The sequence below is a fragment of the Eptesicus fuscus genome, chromosome 7 (assembly GCF_027574615.1).
Source record: "Eptesicus fuscus isolate TK198812 chromosome 7, DD_ASM_mEF_20220401, whole genome shotgun sequence".
NCBI lineage: Eukaryota > Metazoa > Chordata > Mammalia > Chiroptera > Vespertilionidae > Eptesicus > Eptesicus fuscus.
In genome coordinates, this window is record NC_072479.1 from 71233120 (window position 1) to 71252531 (window position 19412).

At 41.7% G+C, this 19412-nt stretch overlaps 1 protein-coding gene across 2 annotated transcripts in view; it reads left to right on the forward strand.

Moving 5' to 3' along the window:
- TMTC1 (transmembrane O-mannosyltransferase targeting cadherins 1) overlaps positions 1-19412 on the forward strand; it is a 234987-nt gene that overhangs the window by 153894 nt on the left and 61681 nt on the right. For both annotated transcript variants that reach the window (XM_028144115.2, XM_054719184.1), the window contains exons 9-11: positions 3050-3171; positions 11863-12030; positions 19092-19205. In XM_028144115.2, coding sequence (XP_027999916.1) covers positions 3050-3171; positions 11863-12030; positions 19092-19205 — 404 coding nt within the window. The remainder of the gene's footprint in view (positions 1-3049; positions 3172-11862; positions 12031-19091; positions 19206-19412) is intronic.

Consider the following 19412-nt stretch of genomic DNA (forward strand, 5'->3'; position numbering starts at 1 on the left):
TTTTCTCTCTTGCCTGGTATATTTATTCATTTACTGATTTATTCAACAGATATTTCTGAGGACCTACTAAGTGCCAGGTACTGAGCTAAACAGACGCTATACACCCCTAAGCACATTTGATGAGCTCCCTGCCCTCATAAGAGCTTGCAGTCTAGCGGAGATATTAAAGGCAGTAAACGCACAGAAAAACAGGTAATTACAATTGGAATGATTTCCATGAAGGAAGTAAAAACTGTGTTTGGGGTCTGAGAATCCTTCTCCATATCCCCAGCAGCAGTGAGCATCTGGGGATCCTGCCCACTCCAGGGGCTCAGTGACAGAGGAGGGAGGCAGCATGGAGCTGGGCTTCTGCTAACACCTGACGCCCGCCTCCGCCTCCTCCCCACCGGCTGCTGGAGCACTCAGTGTTGTGTTGAGCAAAGGGCATAAACATGTGGCCATGATAGTGAGGAAGGTGGCCTGTGGTCAGGCAAGAAGGTGTGAAATTGTGGGGATCAAGGTGATGCCTCTTCCATATCCCCAGTTAAGGCTGTTCTCTGATAACTGGGATGAGGGGCAGGGAGGCACCTCTTTGGTTTAAACACTGGCTAGGGACATGGTGAATAGCCCAGTTGGAGGTCTGTTTATACCCTTATTCTTCTTAATTCTATAGGATTAATAAGTTGGAAGTATTAAAATCTCTTTAAAGATTTCTGTAGGAAGATAGATGAATATTTTCATAAAAATCATCTCAGCTTTTGAAAGAAGTATTCAACTATCTTTAAAAAATAAAAGTGCACCGATAGAACGCACCAACCCCTTACTTAAAAATAGGCACAGAGTTCATGCGGAACACTCGACAAGGCACTCATTCTCTAGGATTTATCTATCTATTTTATATATATAATTTACTTACAGTTTGAATTCAATGTTATTTTGTATTAGTTTTAGGTGTACAGCATAGTAGTTAAACAATCATATATTTTACGAAGTGTTTTTCCCTATATTTCCAGTACCCACCTGGCATCATACATAGTTATGACAATATTGTTGACTATATTCCCTATGCTGTACTTTATAGCCCCATGGATATTTTGTAACTACCAATTTGTACTTCTTTATCTCAGATTTATTTTTAATTTTAGCAAGAAATAGTTGCTTTTTATGTCACAGGATTTTTATGATGGTGTTTATTCTTTTTAAAATTACATAAACTTTTAAGTTCTTGAACTGAAATGTATTTTGTAAATTCAAAGTATAATCTAAATTACTAAGATAGCATGCAGCTTTTCAATGTAATGAACTTGCTACTTTTCTCACCCGTTTTTTAAATTCATTTTAGTGGGACAGAATATATAACATTAGTGCATCGATTTGAGTTAAAGTCTTGTTATGCAAGCTTTTTTTCTTCTTTTTCTTTCATCTTTTAATTCTATAGTGTGGTTCCTTTAGGTAAAAAATTAGATCACTACTTACAGATTGTTAACCATTAAGGGAAATTGTCCAAATCACATTTGCTCATATGGACTTTCTGTCAGAAATTTTATTACTCTATGTTGTGGTAAAAATAGCAAAGGTTTTAATGAAATCCAGATGACAAATATCTCAAGACTAGAGGCCCGGTGCACAGATTCATGCACCGGTGGGGTCCCTCAGCCTGGCCTGCACCCTCTCGCAATCCGGGACCCCTTGGAAATTGGCAGTCCAACATCCCCCGAGGGCTGCACCGCTCCCACTCGTCCTGGCCCTGCTGCACCTGCTGTGCCATTGCTCAGACGTGTAGGGGGAGTGTCCACGGGAGAGGCTTGCAAGGCTGCAGCTGCACTCACCAGCCATCAGCCCGGTGTCTGGCACCCGTCTGTCAGCTGAGTGGTACTCCTGCTGTGGGAGCACACTGACCACCAGGAGGCAGCTCCTGCATTGAGCGTCTGCCCCCTAGTGGTCAGTGAATGTCATAACTACCAGCTGGTTGTATGGTCTTCTGGTTGTCCGGTTGCTTAGGCTCCTATATATATAGAGAGAGAGATGCTTAAAGTCTTTTATTTTGTATACTTAAAGTATTAGTAGTTTGTATTATGGATTCTTATTTCTATGTTTGAGACTTTTATTTAGTCTTCTACAATTATTAAAAGTAATAGACTATTTAAAATGTTCATAAGGAACATTTAAAACTAATATGGAAAGTTCTACTTGATTTTCTTAAACTTTTTGTAAAAGGAAAAAAAAATGCCATCCAGTACATTAAGATTTGTTTTAAATAGGCCTCTCTTCCAATGTTTTCATGCCTTATACACTCATGGAAATACAAGTTTCTTTTTAGTGTCTGTTACAACTTATTATTAGTTAGAAACCGAAACTTTTTTTCTGTGAACTATAAGTGACAGGAAAACCTTTACGAATTAATATGTACAATATTACAGAAAGGTGCTTTGTCAAGATAATGAGTTATTATTGTATGAATTTTTATCCCAGAAAATTTCATGGACTACATACTTGCTTACTGGCTTTATTTGAGAGGTGCTAAAAACTCCTCAGCTCAGATAATCTCCCTCATTGGTACCGAACATTACCATTTGCATTTAACTTTCCTTATGCTAGCCCTGCTTCTCCTGGTGGGATTTATGTGTGGGCTTTTTTTTTTTTTTTAATGCATTCTATTTCTGAGAGGACAATAGTTTCACATGATACCTTAGTGAGCTGGAGTATATCAGTTTTGCTCCCTGGGAATGAATTTCCCCAGGGAAGGAGGAGGGCAGAAATTCTGAAAGGGACAGAACCAAGAAACAGGGTTGCTGTAGGGCCGCACAGAACAAGTAATGGTCCTGGATTGCATTATGCAAATAGCAGATGCTTCTGGGCGGCAAATGTTTGTTGGGTACGTGTGAACACCTCTGGCATGGTGTTAGCCTCAGGGCTTTCCTGATGAATTCAGCACGCTGATCAAAAGGTTTTCATTGGTCTAATCTATTCATTCCTTCAATGAGAACTTGAAAATGAAAGAGATGGTTAAATGCCCCGTGAAGTGGAATTAACCTGGAATTAATGTGTCCTTCACTATTGTGTGTTTCAGAGACTGGAGCACAAGGAAGTTTTGGTGGGCTTGTTGTTCCTGGTCTTCCCGTTCATTCCAGCCAGCAATCTCTTCTTCAGGGTGGGGTTTGTGGTGGCCGAGAGAGTCCTTTACATGCCCAGGTAATTACTGCTCATGATTTCGTCTTTATGAGGCCTGCCCTCTGTCACCAGCACCAGCAGCTCCAGAGAGACTGTCCTATAGGGTATAATAAATAGATCCTTGTGGAGCTAAGATGCTTATTACCTCAGCTTCAAAACCAGCCACAGGGCAGGGTGGATGAGCTCACTTTGCACCCATTCACTCTAGTTGACAGTGGCTTCCCTCCAGCTGGAAGCTTGACAGTTAAATGGGAAAGAGTGACTGACGTGTATGCAGGTTTTTAGCAGCAATCATTTACCAATACATTCTTTTCCAAATATCTATGTTTTATTAAACATAATTATAGTAATTCTGTAGAAATATTTTTGATGTGTTTAAAATTATTAATATGTTTAATAACATGATTGTAATTGAATTGTCTTCTTTCTTTCTCTGTCTCTTTTTCTTTGTCTTTTCATGAAAAAAAATAGGAACAATCTCAAAAAAAAATTTGTCCTTGAGGGAAAAAAAATGGTTGCAAATATAAAGGGCCTTCAGACGTGTGTGATTACATCACACCACTTAGCTCTGAATGTTTGGACTGTTGCTGCAGCTTGTCTGTTCTCTTGTCTCATTCAGATGGCATCTTTCCAAGGCCACGTTTCTTTTCAGGTGCCTGGATGTGTCCTTGAAATGGTTCTGCCATTTGTCTGTTGTGTGACTTTGAATAAAACATGATGCTTTTTAGAAGTCAGGTTTTCTAATTTTTAAAATAAGGGTTTTAGTGAACTTCCTAAAATGAGTAATTTAACGATTGATATATAAGAATGAATTTTTCTAAAAGTATTATAAACCAAAGTATTATAAAGACATTATTTATTTATTGATATTCGGTTAGAATTTTAAATTGATTTAAACATCAATAATAAGATTTAATTTTTTGATTGATACTGAATTAGAAGTTTAAATATGCATAAAATTAGAAATGAATTTCATAGCCTTTGAATTCCTCCCAAACCAAGTATCTGACAGCATTCTTAAGGCTTTAGGGCATCTGGTTTTGACTTGGTTCAGGAGGGAGCAGCCCTTAAGTTTCTTTACGTGTCTTTAGCACAATTTTGGAAGGAGGTTCTTTCTTGGTAAATACTATTCGATAAGGACAAAAATACAACACAAATTTTTTGTTTTCTGTATGGCCTTACAATAACAGGCTTATGAGGCCTTGCCAATAATAAGAAATACGAAGGACTAAAGGGGACCTCAGTGTCTATTCTAGTTGTGTTTTTGCTTAGACCAGTTGAAAGTGGCTTCAGTCAGGTGTTCTCTGTAATACCTATGATTCCGAGTGGAGTCGATATTTAGTCTTCATTTAACAGCTATTCACAGAGCACCATTGCTAGGAATACTGTTCTGGAATCTGAGGCTATAAAAATAAGTGAATCTCAGTCCCCCCCCCCCTTAATTTAATAGCTCCTTATTAATAAAAAAGGCATCTTTCTCTCTAAACATTTAACAGGTCATAATATTCTTTAAAATTGTATTATTCTCATTAATACTATTTTAACACTCATTGTAGCAAAACTTTTATTGAATCTTTATCATATGTCAGCGCTATGCTAAGCATGTGGTATTCATCGTATCAATTAATTCACGCTGTAGGTGGTGGTTGACAGCATACCCCTGAAGCCAGAGCACCTGTGTTGGAATTCTGGCTTAAACATGAGCATGGGTTTCCTAAGCCTCCGTTTCCTGATCTGTATACAATGAAAGTAATAGCACCCAACTCAGTGAGATATTGTGAGCATTAAATGACATGATCGCTCATAAAACCTAGAAAGCGTTTTGTATTGTACATGGTCAGTAAATATCTAGTATTATTATTGCATCGGTTGCGGTAGCTGACACCATTATTCCTATTTTACAAAGAGAAAACCTGGGTCTGAGAAGTGAAGTGACCTGCCCCGGGTGACCAGGTGACATAGCTAGTGAGTGGCAGAGCTGGGAAGCAGATCCTTGCCTACCGACAGATCTCGCACCTTCCAGACTACGTTGCTTCTGCTATAGTGACTTCTTAGTGTTCTGCTCAACTGCAAGGAAGGAGGAAATGTGGATGTAGTTAAAGTACCTACAGCACAATTCCATTTGGTAATGAGGACTTGATACTTCCAAGAGTCGAGTGATCTAAATCTTCTGGGATCTGGGTGACAAGAATTGCATGTGCAACACACATTTCTAGTCCAGATAACGAGAACAATTTGTGATAGACAGGAGGCTAACTTTTATTTTTTTGAAAGAGACCCTTAGGTAAACATTATGGAAGTCCATAATGTTGTCATCAACCATGTGGAATATCTTATTTAAAGCCAAGGGGTTCCTCTCACCCAGGTGGGTGTGTCCTCCAAACACCTGCTCTTCCCATGCTGCTATATCTCAAATAGACCTTTCTCTGACTTTATTTCATTTTCTCTAAAAAAGACCAAGTGCTGTCCCTGCCCTTTTTCTGCTAGGAATAAACTGACTTGGATTAAAATAAACGTTCGGGATATGAAGAAAACATCAATATTACCAAGAGCCAGTGCCTGCCTCTCAAAAGCAATTTGGATTCTGCTGCATTGTGCACACTTGCTGCAGAGTCATCCAGAATCAATTTCCCCAGTAAACCAGTCTTCATTAAAAAGGCGCTGTCCTCCTCCCTTCATGTTCCTGCAGCTGAGCATTGCAGTGTTGGAGATGTGTCATCATTTTCCGAGGGGTTTCCCTTTACTGCCCAGCATCTCCTGTATTAGTATCCATTTCATCACTGTGCTCAGCCAGGCCACTCCCCCTCCAGGGCTGTAGTCTCTGCAGATGCCAAAGCCATGTGACAGGGAGGCAGAGGTGCTCTCCTGCCCTGCAGAGGTGGTCCTGGGGGCTGGTAAAGAGGTCAGGTTACTAGGCCAGGTCCACAGCTCTGGGCACAAACACAAGAGGTTTTTTGTTGTTGTTTTTGGTTTTGGTTTTTTAAAAATATACATTTATTGATTTCAGAGAGGAAGGGAGAGGGAGAGAGAGAGAGAGAGTGAGAGAGAGAGAGAGAGAGAGAGAGAGAGAGAGAGAGAAACATCAGTGATGAGAGAGTCATTGATCAGCTGTCTCCTGCACTCCCCACACTGGGGATGGAGCCCGCAACCTGGTCATGTGCCCTAAACGGGAATCAAGCTATAACCTCCTGGTTCGTAGATCAACACTCAACCATTGAGCCACACCAGCCAGGCCAAACCTGAGAGTTTAATACAGATTTTGAAAGGCTGAAATCGGAGGAAATTTGGGTGTTGTGTGTGTGTGTGTGTGTGTGTGTGTGTGTGTGTGTGTGTGTGTGTGTGTGAGACATTATAACTCTAATGAATCCCAATATTCTTTACAGTCATCTTTGTAACTAACACCACAGGGGAGCTGCTTTACTTATGATGATGGATGGATTCCATTGTTATCTAAAATTGTCCAACTGAGATGGTCCTGGCTGAGTCAGAAATTAAAGCTTAGGTGGGGAAACTTCTATGCTGTGAGCTTAGAGAGTTCTAATGACTCCATTAGAGCCGTTGTAAATATTGACAGTTTTCTGTGAAAATGGGGGCTTCTTCTGGCAAAGATTTCACCCAGCAATGATCAGCCACCCCATCTCAGTGGAGAATGGTAGAGAATTGGACAAAGAGCCGCCCAAATCTTCCTGGAGGGCCACAGAGAATTTGGCAGATGCTGCTGGCACCCCTCGGAAGGTGTCAGGGCTCTGGATTATGCCTGTTACATTTAATGAACCTACACATTGGCTTGGATGAAGGTGAAGAACATGTCCCAAGCCTTTTAGATACTCGGGAATCTGCTCTGCATGACCCTCTTTTCATTATTGACCTTGACAAGAAACAGCCATTTCCACATAATCGGTACCAGTACTTTCAGGAAAACATAGACACAGTGTGTCCAGTGGCATCCCAGAAAATATAGGTCATTATCTTTATGCCGACATTCTGTGTTGTCTCAAAGACTTTACCAAACAATAGGAAAATGAAGTAAAGAGCTGATCCTTCTGAGGAAGGTAACCTTCCTACTCATTAAATATTCTGTTATTATAGAGCCCACTCTTGGCCTTAGAATCTCATTCATGAACACCACAAAAGTCATGCCCACTGTCACTGGAGACTGGGTGAGTCCCATCAGTCCCAGAGGGCCGATTTGTCCATGTTACAAGATAGGCCTGGAACGAGTCAGACCAACAATGCTCTTTCATCTCCCATCTTTATGTCTAATAATGAACAAGCCACGTATACCTCATATCCCTCCATCCTAAGCTAGGGAAGACGGAAAATACCACCTTCTTCTCATTTGCACTTCCTTTCACTCCAAAGCTGAGGATAAAAGGAACAGAAGTAGGCTATCTGTTCAGCACTGCATGGCTTTAGGGTCAAAGCTTTACCACCAAAAAAAAAAAAAAAAAAAAATTGGAATAATCCTTTCTTCTGATGATAAATGCCATTTTTGTCAATGTCCTCTTTGAATAGGCAGGAGAGTTTGGGGCTTAAATCATTCTTTCACAGGAATTTTGATCTCTTATTCTCACCTCAAGAGAAGCATACCTTTTCCGGTTACCTTTTCTGTGTTTTATAAAAACCACATTAGAATGTTTAAAAGGCCTAAAATCATTTAGAACCAATGAAGCAGAAATAGCTGTTGAGAGCATTCAAATAAAGTCATAGAATGTGCTTGGATATCCATTCATATGCCAGATTAAGGGTGATTTATTCACTTCGGTGCCAAAGAGCAAATTCCTAAGCTACTTTAAGAAAACATGAATAAGTGGAGACAGGAAAAGAATAGACAGGATTAAGTGAAGGCAGCAACAATATTGTGTATAGAACTGATCAAGAATAATGGAAACCACCGAAGATAACATGTATTTGAGGAAAAAAAGAAAAATAACAAATTACCCTACTCTTAGAAAAATATGCCATTTGAATTGTATAGACCCTAAGTGTATGGATAGCCCTAGCCAGTTTGGCTTAGTGGATAGAGCATCCACCCAAGGACTGAAGGGTCCTGAGTTCGATTCTGGTCAAGGGCAAGTACCTTGGTTGCAGGCTTGATCCTGGCCTGGATTGGGCATGTGCAAGAGGTAACCAATCAATGTGTCTCTCTCACGTTGATGTTTTTTCTCTATCTCTCCCCCTCCCTTCCACTCTTACTAAAAATCTATGGAAAAATAAACTCAGGTGAGGATTAACAAATAAATAAATGTATGGGCAGACTAGACATGGAAAATTAGAGAAAAGATGACTCTTGTTCATTTTCAATTTTCAGAACTATCTTCAAATCATACCTATCAATTTGAAATGGAATTTTTAAATCTTACATGGGTTGCTACTGAAACAATACTGCAGTATCTGTTTTCAGCTTGCAAAATGAGAAATGTTACTTCTGAAGAAACACTACCTGTTCTCTGATATTGGGGACCCTTCTGATGAGACATCTATGCATGTGCTTCTTCCGAATCACTTAAGAGTGAATCAGAGTTTTACCAGATACTAAAATCAGCGGAGAATTTTTTTTTTTTTTTTTTTTTTTGGTAACAACAAAAACTTATTTTAGCAAATCCAGTAGGAAGATGACTGAACTGGGAATCAGCACAGCCCAACCTGTCCCCACGCCGGCCCGGCTAAGTTGCCTTTTACACAGGCAATATGAAGCGCTAGTAATATGAACAAATAAGGCCGCATGAGCTGAGGAAGTCTCCTGTGGCCACAGAACTCAAGAGTGGCACAGACGATGTAGTTCCAGACTCTTTGTTCTCTAGTGAATTCCTTTTCCTCACTGCGAACCCCCAAACGTAAGCCTGTACCAGAGCACTTCTGTTCTGCTGCCGACGTTACTCTATTTAGAGGAGCCGGGTATGGAGACATCTGTTTCTACCTGGAATACCAACTTTGTGCATGTCCTGCCTGCAGTTTCCTCGTGTATGAAATGGAAGCTACGGAGGATTAGGTTTAAGTTGGATAATATATGTAAAGCCAGTACTGCCCTGGTCCCCTATAAAGTACTCAGCACAGTGCCTGGCGCATAGGGAGCTTTCAGCAAACATATAAACATGAGGTAGCTGATTGTATTTGCTTATATGTGCGGTCTTTGCTGCTCCATGTCTTCGGCCACTTGGCAGCATTGCCCTGCGGCTGTTGGAATCTCAGTGCTTTCCGTTCCCTGCTGCTCTGCCCGACAGCAGTCTGTTTCCTACACGGAGGCAGAAAACAATTAAGATTTCAAGAGTGGAGCAGTTGGGAAGGAAGTAGGTGAAGCTGAGTGACAGGTGTGAGGAAGCATGGGCTCTGGAATCTGTATGAGCTCTGTGACCTCCTTCAGCGGGTCAGTTCACCTTTCCCTGCTCTTTGTGAAGGCCGGAGTGAGAAGGAGCTGCCCTTGCTGATGTGGTGTCCTCAGGTGCCCCCTATCCTCCCCCTCATTTCAGAACTTTGTTCACAGGTCATCTTTTCACCGAGGCCTTCCCTGAGCACCTGTATTAAATCCCACCCTCCGCCCCACCTTGGACTTCCTTGTTCTCTTTCCTGCTGGCTTTTTCTCCACCCAAAACCACATATTACTCTCTTTGTGCATACTCTGTTTTATTTGCTTATCAGCTGTCCCTCCCCACCCATGTGAGTTTCACAAGAATAGGAATTATTGTCTGTTCTATTCACTGGTCTGTTCTTGGTGCCTGTTACAGTGTCTATTAAATGCCTGGTGAATGCAAGGGTGGAGCCCAGGAGGCCTTCGTATGGCCAGAGAAACAGCCTGCTTAGTCAGGATCTGGGATCGGGCAGGGGCTACAGGAGTAAATAGCAAGCAGCCTCATGAACTGAAGCCTCCATGTGATGGCATCAGCATGGTTGGTTGTATAAAACAGGAGGTTTTTAGAAAAATCTGAATACCTTTATGGCCAAACATAGGGAGTTGTGAAAGTGTGAAGAGGATTTTTTTAGCATATATTTTTATTGATCTCAGAGAGGAAGGGAGAGGGGGGAGAGATAGAAACATCAATGATGAGAGAGAATCACTGATTTGCTGCCTCCTGCATGCCCCCCACTGGTGATGGAGCCCACAACCCAGGCATGTGCCCTTGACCTTTCAGTCCGCAGGCCAACGCTCTATCCAAGGCAGTGAAGAGGGTTTTTGTTTTTATATTTTGTTGTCGTTCTGTTTTTCACTAGTGACCATGTTTGGCATTTACAAGGCTCGACAAGGTGCTTTCGACAATCAAATTTAGTGACTGGGATGAGGGATCAGGCCATGGGCCTCCTTGGCTCAAACCATCATCCCCAGTGGTGAGTGGGGTGGTGACTCCCTTTGGCCAAAAAGTGGACCCTAAAGCTTTAGGGAGCTGGACCAATGAACATCTGGGACTTGAAGTAGGGAATTGGAGCTCTACCTTGAATTGATTCCAGGGCCTCCAAGTCAGGAATTTCAAATGCTTCTCTCTTGTTCGTCTGCCCATGATACCAAAGCACAGACATTTCGAAAGGCAAAGAGGAGGAAAGCAGAGAGGTGTTTCCTTTAAAGGAGGTGTGTGAGAAATGTGAATATTCCGGTGTTTCCTTTTAGAAAGCCAACCTCCTTCACTAGGCCGGAGTTCTTTGAGGGCAAGGCCTCTGTTTTGTTCACAATTGTATTTTTATTGCTCAGCATATTGCCAGTCACATAATAGAGAGAAAATGAATAAATCATTGAACAAGTAAGTGCGCTAGACCAATTTTGGGGCTTCTAATAGCATTAGTAGTCTGACTACTGTAGGATTCCTTTATACAAGCTTGCTTTGTTCTTAAAATATTCTGTAATAATCTGTCATTATAATCTTTAGAATGAAGTGAATTTTGACTAAAATGCACTGAGCAATAAAGTGTACAACTCAGTGCTTGTGTTTTTCTGAGGCCAGTCGGCACACAAGCAGCATCCCTGTGAGTGCGTAGATGATGTTAGGAATCATGTTCTGTCCAAGTCAAAGGTGTTTAGAGACATGATTTCAGCATGCCGAAATTCTACTCTCATAACGTAAGGGCTTCTTCATGTCTGTTTGGAAAGCCGAGCCAGCCTCAGCAAGAGAATCACATCAATACAGCTTGTCTGTGATAAGCTCCAAACTACGAGGCTGAGGAGTTGGCCTGTGGGTAGATTTTCCTTCAGCTTAAAGACTTGACTGGCCAGAGTGGAGACATACTAGGGGACACATCCCTGGAGAGAGAGACCAGTGGCCTTGGTATACAGCATCCTTCCCAGGACCTGAGAGGGAGCTCCTGGGACTGTCTCCCACAAAGCTGTGATGGGACTTGCTGTAGCCTAGAGTCCACATTTGGACACACGGTGCCAGCAGTGCCACACAATGCCAGTAACATGAGGGGTCAAGGGCCAAAGAGTCCATTCTGGACCCAAGAACATGCATGAGAGACTTGTCATGAGGCCTGGGCTGCTGAGATCCAAGGCAGCTTGAGCCTCCAATAGGTTCCTATTCTCCACACTAATGCCAAGGAACCCGCCAGTGTCCTGAGTACCTGTTAAAGGACTGCCATGTAGAGATTGTACAAGACAGGGGCATTGATATTTGTTGTTTTTCTATCACAGGACAAGCTTCATTTGAAAGTTAGTTACATGGGATGGAATGCTCAGGGGGACGTCATCGCACCCCCAAAGTAACCCTGCCTCCCCACCCTGTTTTCCAGCATGGGCTACTGCATCCTTTTTGTGCATGGACTAAGCAAGCTCTGCACTTGGCTAAATCGATGTGGAGCCACCACCCTGACCGTGTCCACTGTGCTGCTGCTGCTGCTGTTCTCTTGGAAAACTGTAAAGCAGAATGAAATCTGGCTGTCAAGAGAGTCCCTCTTCAGGTATGATTTGATGGATCAGAGTGACCTCTTCCCATTCATTCTTTTGCTTATATACTTGTTTCCAAACAAATGAGCTAACATGGGTCTAGCAATATTTATTGATCCAGAAAATTTTTTGATTAATTTTTGTTTAAAAAAATTGTTTATGTTAAGTTTTGTTTTAACTTTGATTTTTTTTAAAGATATATAAAGTTTTACAGAAGCTCGTGCTAAGTGAATTTATGAAAATAAGGCTCGTGGGAATGTTTTTGGGTCTTAATGATGAGCAGGGCTGTAAAATGAGATCTAAATACAAGGAAACGAGTCTAATATCTTTTCCAGGGAATGGGAAAGATAAGCACGTGACAAGAAGGAAGAGAAAAGCAATGAATTTTCTTCAAATATTCCAGAATATTAAGTTGTGAACTGTGATCTAGCTGCTTTATTTTAAACATTAATTATGAATGAGGACATGAAAGACTGTTTTATCTCCCAGTAAGTTTTTATGTGCAAGCTGCTTCTGAATATGACAATGTCAACATATAGCCCTAAACTTGTCATAAAGTATAAACATCCTTTGGGGCTGTAGCTTGTCATACTCTGTTCCTGGGGCTTAGTCTGTCTCCCTCGTGCCGTAGTGTTGGCGACCTTCACCTTTGCTCCCCTATCACTACCACACTTGGCCTCCCAACAGTATTTTCCCAGTCTCCTATCCTGACTTAGGACACAATTGGTCAGTTCAGTCAACACGGTTTTCACTTGGTTCCCTGCTCAGCTGGTAGCCACCACTTATTCTTCTGAGGCAAATAACTGAAACAGAGTTGGGGTCACTTGGGAAAAAAGGGTAAATATTGGAAGAGCATAAAAACGTGCCCAGAATGACAGGCAGTGAAGAACCTGGCATGTAGCCAACAGGGAACAGGCATCTGGATAGTCTGTCCTGAGCACAGGTGCCCCCTCACAGGAATGAATGGGTAAACTTACACTGGTTTTTTCCTGTTTCACATCCAAGTCCTGGGAAAATAAAGTCCTCTGGCTGAGCTTGAGCCTAGGTCACGTGCCTACCCCTCGTCCTCACAAGGACACTGAGATGACCCACTTGGCCAGAGAAGCCCCTCTGACTTCCCTGGGGCAAGTTATGGGGGGTGGGGCAGAGTACCTCGGGGCTCCACTGAGACCTCACAAAGGGAGACAGGAGAGAATTCCCCACAGGAAATCCAAGTACTGTAGGAGGGCCACAGACTCTGGGCTGCCAGGAATGAGTGAATGAACAAGTGAACAAACAAGACAAATTTTCACTGCACTCTTCTACTATTGTAAAATAATAGATCTGACCCTACTACTTGGCAATTTAACTTTTTAATAGAAAAGTTAATCTGGCATGTATGTCTTATTAGCTTACTTATTACTGCTAAATCATTGTCATCATTATCATTGCCAGCATCATTATTTCAATGGATACTGTACGGACCTGCTGACATGTAGGTGTTTTGTGTGGATTTGTGTGGGTTTTTTTTTGTTTTTTTTTTTTTTTAAGAATTTTCTTGTCACGTTTAGCCTCAGATTCTTTTTAGTCTCTGTCATACCCTCCACCTTCAGTGCAGTTCTTACACACAGTAGACTTGTTTCCTCTTACTACCCAGGGCAGAGGCCATTCTGCAAACACAAGGGCATTGAAGTTCAGGAATATAACTGTTGGCTTTTTTTTTTTTTTTTTTTTTTTTTTTTGCTTTTGCTTTTGCTTTCAGTAGTGAGTGCTTTAATGAGAAACTTAAAAAAGGTTCTGCCCTGTGTTAAATCCTTTCCTTGGATAAAGATACTAACGGTGGTTGTGTCTCCTATTGATTTTTACTGCTCAATCAGGGCAACTTGGGGAATGGATTTTGGCAGGCAGCAGTTTATTTCAAGAGCAACAAGCTAGTGTTCCAACCCTCCACAGTTGATGCCAGCAGTTTTAAATAAAAAAGAAAAAAAAAAGTTCATTGACCTTACATCCAGAAGCTTCTGTTCTTTTACATGGAAGCATGTAGTAAGTGAACAGTTGGTTACTAAAACACAGCCATTCCACATATGTGCTTAGAGAAACTTTAAGACAAGGTTAGTGGTTGAATGTGGGGTCTGGAAATCAGCTTCCTGGCTCCACTCCAAGTTCCCCCATTTAATAACTGTGTGATCTTGGGCAAGATACTGAACCACTCCATGCCTTAATTTCTTCATTCTAAATTTGAGAATAATAATAGTGTTAATCTCCTGAATGTAGTGTAAGAAAAACAAAGTATGTGAAAGATACATAAGACAGTGTCTGGCATATGGTAAACACCATGTGAGGTTTTCAGATTCTTCTTATCCCGTGTATTCTAGGATGGGGGGGCAGGTGGAAATTGACTGTAGAGAAGCCAGAAGTTGGCATGGGTGTCAGATGTGTGTACATATTTTGATACAATGTAGCAAGCAGTAAACAGAAGTAGATGCAAGACACTGTAAGTGCACGCAGGTGACTAAGACCAACCCAGCCCTTCGAGGACTGTTCTCTTGCAGAAGGACTGAGCTGAGTATGGAAGGATGAGAAAAACCTAAATTAGCCATAATGGCCAGAAAACTAAGAGATGGCTGAACTGAGTAAGAAAACCTTGCAACAGTTCTACATAAGCTGGTGTCCTTGGCATAAGTATTCTCCTCTGTTCCAAACAATAAATCTGTTGAGCATCATTAAGACATATGGTCTCATTGAGGCCTCACTACTTATGTGGGGTGGTTTTTCTTGACAGTACTACTAGCAATTAGCCCAGCAGGTGTGGCTCAGTGGTTGAGCATTGATCTATGAACCAGGAGGTCACAGTTTGATTCCCAGTGAAGGCACATGTCCAGGTTGTGGGCTCAATCCCCAGTGTGGGGTGTGCAAGAGGCAGTCGATCAATGACTCTCTCTCATCATTGATGTTTCTGTCTCTCTCTCCCTCGGAACCCCATTCATGAACTGTTGACGTGGTCAAAGACCACCGATTAAGATTGTCTGACCTAGATCATCCTCCCCCTGGGTAGGAAACACATTTTTCTTTCCTCCCCTCTGAATTGCTGAGCCAAAGAGATCACTTGACTTTTCAGGACATATAATGTAAACCAGGGTTGGCAAATTTTTTTTGTAAAGGGACAGATAGTAAATATTTTAGGCTTAGTGGGCCTTGCATTCTCTTTTGCATCCATTCCGCTCTGTCTTTGTCTCAGGAAGGAAACCAAAAGGACAATAGGTTGACAACACATTGACATATCTGTGGCCCACAAGGCCATAGATTGCTTACCAATTATATAAATGTGATCATGAAAGTCTAAAGTTACTAGTCTCTTGTGGTACCATTCAGGAATGATTCTGAACTTGGTTGAAATCTCTGCCCAACTACTTACAAGGTCTGTAACCTTAGAAAAAGGTCTTAATATCTCTTAGCTTCAATTTCCTCATCTATAATATAGAAAACACATTAATACTACCCATGTGATAGGTTGTTGAAGGGATAAAATGAGATAATCCATGGAAATGGGTGCTTGATTCAAAATGAGCATTTCTTAAGAATCGACCATACTACGTGTGGCATTGTGAAGCCTCAGGGTAAAGCAAGGTCAAAATTGAGCAGAATGACACTTTCTTCTTAATCTTTCCTGTTAACCTTTGGCTGAACACCACTCTTTAAAAAAGAGAGAGAGATTTTTATCTAATCAGGAATTTGCGGATGGTTCTCCTGACCTATTGTTCAGTCATGCCAACAAAACAAATTGATGCTCTATAAACTTGGAGATATACTCTATATAGAAGTGGTGGTTTTTTATTTGTTATTTTTATTATTTTTTTCAAGTCTCTGCAAATAAAGGGTGTGAGGGAGAAATACAAAGTGCATGCATTAAGATCCTGAGTTGAAAGGGAGATTTTTTTCATAATCATTATTATAATTATTAATAGGATTTGGGACCCAGCCATATAATTTATGGACACTACATTTCCTTGTGGAGTAAATATGTGTAAAGCTGTATGTTTCCTTTAAAACAGTTGTGAGTACTCAATCATAGCACCAAGAAAGCGAACTGAGGAGTCTGGCTTCGGGGGAAAGAGCAACCTGGCCAGGGATAGCAACATGGAAAGTTTTGCCCTTGGCCAATTGTTTATTTGCCTTTAAAAAAAAAAAACAAAAAACACACACAAAATGTTCATTGCAAAATGAGAGGCTGAAAAAAACACAACAACAACAACAAAACCACAGAGAGAGCTGAAACCGGTTTGGCTCAGTGGATAGAGCGTCAGCCTGTGGACTGAAAGGTCCCAGGTTCGATTCCGGTCAAGGGCATGTACCTTGGTTGCAGGCACATCCCCTGTGGGGGTTGTGCAGGAGGCTGCTGATAGATGTTTCTCTCTCATCGATGTTTCTAGCTATCTCTCTCCCTTCCTCTCTGTAAAAAAATCAATAAAGTATATTAAAAAAAAAAAAACCACAGAGAGAACATAAAGGTCAAAAACAACAATGGGACAATGTGTGTTGTTAGGATTCAGTTGCTTTATCCACAGCTGTTTGCCTGTTATGAATATTATTATTTCCTCTCGCCATCGCTGAACAGTGCTCTGATCTCGTCCAGAAACGTGGTCCCACAGGCCTAATTGTCCGTTCCTCAGTCGGTGCAGCGTAAATTAGAGCAACTATGCTGATCATACAGGGAAGGATCCATCCCAGTAAATAGGCCAGTAATACTCATGCTGAAATCGAAGTTCTCTTTAAAACCTACCTGTTACCACCTTAGCTGGTTTGGTTCAGTGGATAGAGCATCAGCCTGCGGACTGAAGGGTCCTGGGTTCAATTCCAGTCAAGGGCACATGCCCAGGTTGTTGGCTCGATCCCCAGTAAGGGGTGTGCAGGAGACAACCAATCAATGATTCTCTCTCATCATTAATGTTACTATCTCTCTCTACCTCTCCTTTCCTCTCTGAAATCAATAAAATATTAAAAATAATAAATAAATAAATAAATAAATAAAACCTACCTGTTACCATGTACTGTTTAGTGCTGGATAGAAAAATCAGAAATTTTCCTGGAAAGAAATTGGATTTTTTTAAGCCATTACTCTCACATCCTGCCCCTGTGACTAATTCACTTGGGTAATAGCCATTTTAAATATTATGTTAAAATCCTAGCTCTGTGTGTCAGCTGGGGGGCCTCCCCACAGGGGGAAAAAGGAAACGGATGGTTTCCCTGGAGCACCCGCTGAAGGTCAGCCTTTGTAAATCTTTCCACTGAGAGCAGAGGATTCCAACAGTCTCCTCCCTGGGGGACCAATCCTGGCTGCCAGCATTCAGAGAGCTTTCTGTGGGGAAGGAACTGGGGGATCCCCAATGTTGAGAATACAGATTTCACTTGATCTACATTTGAGGAGCAGTTCTACCCCCAAACTTCAATTAGACCTATTGTTCCTGAGTGAGGGTCTCTCTGATGCAGCCTTTCCAGAGAGTAAACTGCCTTCTGCTGGAGAGTGAGAGAATCATTGAAAAAAGTCACCTGGATGTGCAGGGTAGGGAAGTAGATCAGGATGCCAACTATGCCTGATATGAATTTATGGTCCATATTTTCAGCCTCACCCCTCATCCACCAAAAAAATCCTAACTACCTTTTTAAAAAATTTTTTTTAAATATATTTTATTGATTTCAGAGAGGAAAGGGAGAGGGAGAGAGAGATAGAAATATCAATGATGAGAAAACCATCGATCAGCTGCCTCCTGCACAACTCCTACTTGGGATCAAGCCTGCAACCTGGCATGTGCCCTGACTGGGAATTGAACCTGCATCCTCTTGGTGCATTGGTAGATGCTCAACCACTGAGTCACATGGGTGAGACATTTATTTTTAAAAATAGATTAGACTTAGTCCATGGTAAATGTTTTTTGTTTTTGGTTTTTTTAATATATTTTATTGATTTTTTACAGAGAGGAAGGGAGAGGGACAGAGAGCTAGAAACATCGATGAGAGAGAATCATCGACCAGCTGCCTCCTGCACACCCCCTACCAGGGATGTGCCTGCAGCCAATGTACATGCCCTTGACCGGAATCGAACCTGGGACCTTTCAGTCCACAGACCGACGCTCCATCCATTGAGCCAAACCGGCTTTGGCGTAAATGTTAATTTTCAATAAAACTTAGTAGGGAGGCCAATCCACATTCATTCCTCCTATAATGAATAATTTTTATAGATAATCTCAATTTTTTTAAAGGAAGTCTATAAGTGAATGAAGGAAGCAAGGAAGGAACAAATGAATTAACCTGAACATGCAGGGTTATTCTCCAGCCATTCACCCATCTCCATGTCCTGCCACCTCTGCTTCAGGTGCAGTTAGCATGACTGTTGTGGGCCACTATGCACTGCCTTCATTGTTTTCCATCAAAGCATATTTAGTAATTCATATAATTCACAAATTGTGGAAGACTTGACTTAAAAGGGTGCAATGGACATTTCAAATGCAAGGTCATGAAACTGTAAGTAGAATATGAAGGAAACTGCCCTGGCCATGTGGTTCAGTAGGTTGGATTATCATCTCTTAGACCAAAAGGTTGCTGGTTTGCTGGTACGATTCCCGATCAGAGCACATACCTGGGTTGTGGGTTCGATCCCTATTTGGGGCTCATACTGGAGGCAGCCTATCAATGTTTCTCACAGTGATGTTTCTCTCTCTGTCTCTCTCTCTCTCTCTCTCTCCCTTCTTTTCTCTCTAAAAATCAATAAAAACATATCCTCAGCTGAGGGTTTAAAAATAAATATAAACTAGAGGTCCAGTGCACAAAATTCGTGCATGGGTAGGGTCCCTAGCGGCTGCCAGCTACTGGCCGGGGCCTCTGTTCCCTAGCTACCAACTGCCAACGGGGCCTTCCTTCATTCCACGCTGCCCCCTGGTGGTCAGCGCATGTCATAGTAAGCAGTTGAGCTCCTGGTCGGTAGAACTCCTGCCCAAGGGGGCAATTTGCATATTAGACTTTTATATAGATAGATATGAAGGACAACATTCCTAAGCAGTACTCTTTGTTGCTCTTTTTTTCATTTTTTTATTAATTCTAGGTCTGGAGTTCAAACTCTGCCCCACAATGCCAAGGTTCACTACAACTACGCAAATTTCCTGAAGGATCAAGGTCGGAACAGAGAAGCGATCTACCACTACAGAACGGCCCTCAAGTAAGCGTCATGCACCGTATGGGTGTCGCTGTTGTGCCTTTCAGGTCCTGTATTTCACATATCCCTCCTAGTATGTGGGGGGTTAGTTTCTTTCTCATGACAATGAACATCTCCTTGGAAGTTGTATAGACCTTGGATTCTGAGTCTTATGGCTCCGTGTTCAAATCTGTTATTAGTGTAGTAACTCCACCTTGCTTTTATCTAGAT